This window comes from Miscanthus floridulus, chromosome 9 (assembly GCF_019320115.1).
Source record: "Miscanthus floridulus cultivar M001 chromosome 9, ASM1932011v1, whole genome shotgun sequence".
NCBI lineage: Eukaryota > Viridiplantae > Streptophyta > Magnoliopsida > Poales > Poaceae > Miscanthus > Miscanthus floridulus.
In genome coordinates, this window is record NC_089588.1 from 4,296,999 (window position 1) to 4,303,026 (window position 6,028).

General features: G+C 40.3%; 1 protein-coding gene and 1 long non-coding RNA gene across 2 annotated transcripts; both read right to left on the bottom strand.

Moving 5' to 3' along the window:
• Positions 1-11: 11 nt before the first annotated feature.
• Positions 12-2,975, bottom strand: LOC136479097 (uncharacterized). Its single transcript, XM_066477071.1, has 7 exons — positions 2,853-2,975; positions 2,659-2,769; positions 1,299-1,385; positions 1,024-1,093; positions 744-892; positions 520-597; positions 12-32 (listed from the first exon to the last, which is right to left on the bottom strand). Exons 1-7 carry the CDS (start codon positions 2,973-2,975, stop codon positions 12-14), a joined length of 639 nt encoding a protein of 212 aa, XP_066333168.1.
• A 391-nt stretch (positions 2,976-3,366) lies between these two features.
• LOC136483197 (uncharacterized) lies at positions 3,367-3,802 on the bottom strand. Its single transcript, XR_010765346.1, has 3 exons — positions 3,706-3,802; positions 3,522-3,626; positions 3,367-3,427 (listed from the first exon to the last, which is right to left on the bottom strand). It is a non-coding gene; the product is annotated as an uncharacterized lncRNA (long non-coding RNA).
• Between the last annotated feature and the right edge of the window lie 2,226 nt (positions 3,803-6,028).

Here is a 6,028-nt window from a genome sequence, read left to right on the forward strand (position 1 = left end):
AATTAAATATATCAGGTAGGCACATATTCTTTCTATTAAATAATGAATATACATGACATAAGAGAGATTGAAAACAGGCGAAAGAATAGTTTGTTCTGTGGTGGGAAAAAATAACGTGCTCGAAAAGAAAGGTTGAGAACATTTGTTATATTGTAAGATTTTGCATAAAGTGGCGCGTATCTGTGACAAGCAGTAAAATGAGCAGTTTACTTGCCCTCCCTGAAGCGTTGATCAGCTCTATATAGGCCAAAAAAAACGCCTATGTTTTACTATTTGCGTGCGTTAACTGAAGAATACTTATCTTTTGAGTCTGTCTACTCTACACACGTGTGTTTTAATATAAGCCAACACATGGTTGTTGGCTGTATGTAAAACACACAGATTTCAACATAGGAAAAATCACGTGTTTTTGGACTAGTTAGCACATGGTTGTTAGATGCCTAAGAAACACACAAATTGAAACACCGGAAAAAACGTGTGTTTTAAGAGAATGCAACACACAAATTCCATCAAGCAAACAAGGCCCATAAGGAAATTATCAAGTTTTATATCACGGTGAAGAAACCCTTTTTGATGCATGTACTCAACCCGATTAATCTGAAAGATAAACAAGGAATGTGTTAACACTAGCAATTCACAGAGTTAGGACAAAGAGGACAGCCCTATGCACAACGAACTGAGATTAAAGTTAAAGTTAAGAAACAAAATGGAACAGTTTGAAAAATCTGGGATTAAGTGTTCACCATTTGGTCAGCAAGCATGAGCAGAGTCTTCAGAGAGAACTTCCTACTGCAATAGTTGAACAAATCCTCAAGGCTAGGGCCAAGAAGATCAATCACCATCACATTATACTCCCCCTCAACGCGGTACCACTTCAGGTGTAGAATGCCAGCTGTAACGAAACAAAAAGGGGGGCGAAAAGGTCAGCCCAACTCACGCATCATACTAGCAACTAACTAACCACAGAGTACCGTCCCATAACTAAAACTAGATGGGTGGATAGGCTCTATGGCATTAACTTACTTCCTCCTTGGAGAAGCATGTATAGCTTCGACTCATAATGAAGCCGCGGGTGCTTTGTCTTGACATTTTCCTATGCAATAAAAGCGGCAACACCAATGACAATCGGTTCCACCAACCCAAACATCTAACAGTGTTGACAAACAGTACTGAAATGGACCATCATCATTTCATTTCGCTAGATTTTTACATCTCAGTGATCTTATCGCGAAATAGACCGACATGGCAAATTCTATGGTATGGTGACAAATAAATAGCAATCGGAGAGAATCCAATACCAGCTTGACGGCGACCTCCTCTCCAGTCTGCACATTCATAGCTACGAACAACAGCAGCAAACAAATATCATAAATATGTACAACCCACTACACAGAACCCAGATCAAAAAAGTTAGAACCCAGATCAAAAAAGTTGGAAGGATTCTCGTGGAAGAATGATTTCCTTACTAATAGTCAACCCCTGAAAGTAAAAAGGGACATATTGCATATCCTCAACACTAAAATTGCAGTGCTCAATAATTGCAATTTACAGCATTGCTGGTTGCAATTATTAAGTAACTAAATGTTTTATTTGTTTTTTGTGAATAGAACAGATTAATAGGAACAAAGCACTGCGACTATTATGGACAAGAACAATAAACGCCACTCAAAAGAACTATTATGGATAAAAACTATTATGGATTATATAGGAGTATGTCTAAGAGTTGAGCCTACAGCCTGTTATTGGATACAAGTTCTAGTTTTAGTCTACTAATTTTGACTAAGAGTTCCGCTCGCTGCAGCATTCTAGTACAAGGGCTACAATGGAGTACAACCTGGTACCCTCCTATAGATTTGGTATGGTTTGACAGGGCAGAAGGCCACAGGGGTGGTGACCGGGGCGACAGCTCCACGCCGTGCTCAATGCAACACTGTGTGCAGCAAAGGAAGCGAAGGCAGTCAGGACCGCAGGAGGAAGGCCAGAAATACCGAAAGATCAACTACTCCTGCTACAAGGCATCGTCCAATCGTAGGAGTAGTAGCACTAGCCACTGGGACAGCCGCCGTGATAGACAAGTGCATAGGCAGCGACTTTGTTATGCGCTAGCTGAATCGGACTAGGTTACTCTACTCCACTGGACACCGGTCCACCCCACCCTCCTCCTATGGCTAGAGGCAACAGGGCCACAGAGGCGGTGACCGGACCGCGAGATGATGGATGTGACAACGACTGCTCCACCGAGCGAAGACAGAACCCCGCAAAACAACAACAAAAACAACAACAACAACAACAACCAACACGGAATCAAAAAAATGATCAAAAACCTAAGACAAGGGAGCTCGGATCTCACATCACCTAACCTACCAACATCAAATCTGAGATTGAGCCTAGAACTGACATACAGCCTGGAACCTGAATATGAGTTAACTAAACTCCACTCTAGATCTGCGCAAAAAAAACAACATCGATGGGGTGTCGAATGCCCGATCTAAGCAAACACAGATCCACACATCGCCAGAACACAAAGAATATCACAGAAAAAGGGCGCACAAAAAGAGATACCTATACTCTCAGGGCCAACTGATGCTGCCATGAGATCTTCCTCTTCCCAGATCACCCTGCTGGGTTCTGGACATCCTAGAACACAGGCATTCTCACCTGGCTTGGGCCGGTAGCAGCATCACCTTCCATTAGATACCTCTTTGACTTGTTGAAGCCTAGAGGGGCCCTGTAACCATGGTGCTCTTCGATTTCCATCTCCTCATAACCCTGAAATGAGAAACCGGTTGAGATAACTGACAAACTTGAGAGCTATTGCAGCAAGTGAAATGAGGTTTATCGCAATTTTGTACCGGCTCACAGGCCTTGTTGAGGTCAATCACTGGAGATGCCCTTGGAGAACCACCATGCCTTCGGTACACCAACTGGCTTCTACTGGAGCTCCCGGCAACATGAACTGACTGGTGCACCAACATGTCTGCCAGGACATTTCTTATTTCAGAACAGAGTTGTTTTAGTGTGGGGTTATGAATGCAGGACATTTCTCATTTCAGGGCAAACTAACTGACTACAGACTAACAAATACTGACCTTATTGTTGAAGTTCCATCTGCCATTTTGTGTAAAAATGTCTTCACCATTCCTAGCTTTAAGTTTAAAAAAAGACAGTTATAAGGTTTACGCCTTCAAAATTCCATGACAATTATCACAGGCTGACATGCCTTCAGAAAATGATTGCAATTTTTGTAATGGTGACAAGAGAGATAAACAAGGATTGCAGGTATTGACACATTGAAAACTACCTATGTGTCAGTGTACTAAGAACAATGCATTCCAAACTAACAAGAAATGGACAGGCATCTTACTCTGTTATCATTGCCACCTAATGCAAGCTGACGATTGTTATAAGACCACTTGAGTCCACAAACCTAGAAAATATGTGAGATTAGGGACCATACGTTACCAGAAAAGAAAATTGAAGCTTCAGTAGGATAATGTTTATACTTGAGAATGGGACATAACCTGAACTTTTCTTTGATTTGTACCTACAGATAGGTGAGTGCCACACTGTGCCCAACCCATAGAACAAACATTGTCATCCACCCCCAAATCACAAAGCTTGGTGACCTAGACAATGATAAACTTGTTAACAATCCATCTTCAATTCTCAGTGACGATATACCTTAAGGATGACCAGGTTGCTTACCTTGCTGCTGCATGCATTCCACAAAATAAACACAATTGCCCAGCCCAAACAGCGAAGGCTTCATGAGTTCCTGCTGCTGCTATATGAAAACCAAGGAATGCTATAAGTTAATTGCTTACTGCTGCTACTGAACTTAATAGGAACAACTAGATCCTGCACAGATAGAAACACAAATGACAAAAATAAGATGTGTGTTGGCACATCTTTGTTCGTCTCTTACAAAGAACTCTGGTTAGTTTACATACTACAAGTAGTCAACATTGGTTATCACTCATCAAAGAGTGGGTGGGCGGTTGGGGAAGAAGAGAGCCGGACAATAATATAGGTCCAGGCAATGGCAAAAATCACAAAGAACAGAAATACAAGGACAAAAATGTGGTCTATATTGGCACAAATATAGACAGAGAGAGGCTGAGAAAGAGAGTGTGGGGTCTGTATTGGCACAAATCACAACAAACAGGGGTGTTCTAACTGCATCAGAACACAACTATCAGCCCACTATGCCTTTGTTACTGCATGTAGTTACCACAAATTACAATCAACAGAATTCAAGATGTGTTAGCACAAATCACAAGTGACAATTTTTTTCTATGAAAGGACAAGGACAAATAAGACGTGTGTGCTAGCACAAATCACAATCGACAGAATTCAAGATGTGTTAGCACAAATCACAAGTGACAATTTTTTTCTATGAAAGGACAAGGACAAAATAAGAGGTGTGTGCTAGCACAAATCACAATTAACAAAATTCAAGATGTGTTACCACAAATCATAAGAGACAATTTTTTTCTATGAAAGGACAAGGATAAAATAAGAGGTGTGTGCTAGCACAAATCACAATAAACAAAGTTTAAGAAGTGTTACCACAAATCACGAGACAATGCTATGAATCAAGAACATGAATCAAGACTACGCTATGAATCAAGAACATGCAACATTTTATAAAAAAGGCAGGGGGGGTAAAAGACCATTTTTCAACCCCCATAACTCCTGGTTTCAGGAAAGCAGAAGAAAATCAAGTGGATCCTGTATCATGCCAAAACATATGGTCTTAAGAATCTCAAGAGGACTGTCCCACATGTACACAAAAAATTGTTAAATTGCTAATGCGGTCAGATCTTGCTAAGAGTGTCATATAGCGATAATGAATGATACTAACTCCAGTCATATACAGATGACATTACAGACAAAAAAACAAGCTCAAACGAACTTGGTTTCCCTGTCTGAGCATCAAGTACAAACGACTAGAGGGAATATAAGCCATAAGAGTAGACCTCAAGTGACTGGAGGGAGTATAAGGCACAAGGGTGAAGACCTCAAAACAGAGGTTAACGCAAACATACTTAATATTACTAACCCCTTCATATACTTTGCACTTAAAAACGGATGAAAACAAGTTTATACAATGTTCTAAAGGAGTTCATTTAAAAGGTACAACTGAACCCAACAGAACATGCCAAAAAAGGACAAGGACAAAAATATCATGAAACCAGCTGATATCTACACTACCTTTCGGCTACCAACGAGTGTCAAAGCAAGCAAAACCAGCATTTTCACTACAGTTAAGGAAACAATTGTTGTATCAAGCCAAATTAGATCTATTCCTTAAAGAGAAGACTTGTATTAAAATAGAAATGAGATGCACTCCTTAAAAATGTACTGTCTAGTGCTTACACTGAAACAAAAGACCCGTTTCCAGTCCCAAATAGCCCACCCAGAAGAATATCGATGCCCTAAAGCAAGAACAATTGCATGCTCCAAGTTAACTAAAATAGTGACAAAGTTATTTATAAAGAACAGATATTGCACATGTTACACGCCATAATTACAGTAGTTGAAGTGTGCAATTTACTACTAATAAGTGTGCAATTTACAATCACAGTTTAGTAGAATTCTAATGCAGTTTGCAGTAGAAATTCATCATTCTCCATGGCTACATGCAGGTCAAAAAATTGTTCAGCTCAAAAAACTTATGCTGTACATGAAACTACAGTCTATATATCATCAGCAAGCACACTGGTTCATCAATAAAAAGCCTAAGTGCCCATGAACAAAATGGAGCACAAACTTTACACCCCTGGGAACTCACCCAAGAGCACACGCATGCTGCACAGCACAAGAACAGATCACACACGAGAGCCCAACTCTAAGCACTACAGCAGAAACAACAACGCAAAAAGACAGGCATATGATTGGTGCATCTCAAAGTCCAACCTGGTTCCTTTGGATGTTCTAGCAAGCACAGCTTATTTTTAGGTTCTGCTCAGTCAAAAACTCAAAATGTTATACCTAGCTAGCTAGAGAATGACAAAATTTATTCCAT

Excerpts from the sequence above, each read along its gene's own strand:
- LOC136479097 (XM_066477071.1), bottom strand. The coding sequence starts at position 2,975 with ATGTTGGTGCACCAGTCAGTTCATGTTGCCGGGAGCTCCAGTAGAAGC. Across the intron at positions 1,386-2,658 it reads CTGCTACCGGCCCAAGCCAG|TGGGTTGTACATATTTATGA; the intron begins GTGAGAATGCCT and ends GGTTCTGTGTAG. Across the intron at positions 893-1,023 it reads CATGCTTCTCCAAGGAGGAA|CTGGCATTCTACACCTGAAG; the intron begins GTAAGTTAATGC and ends GTTTCGTTACAG.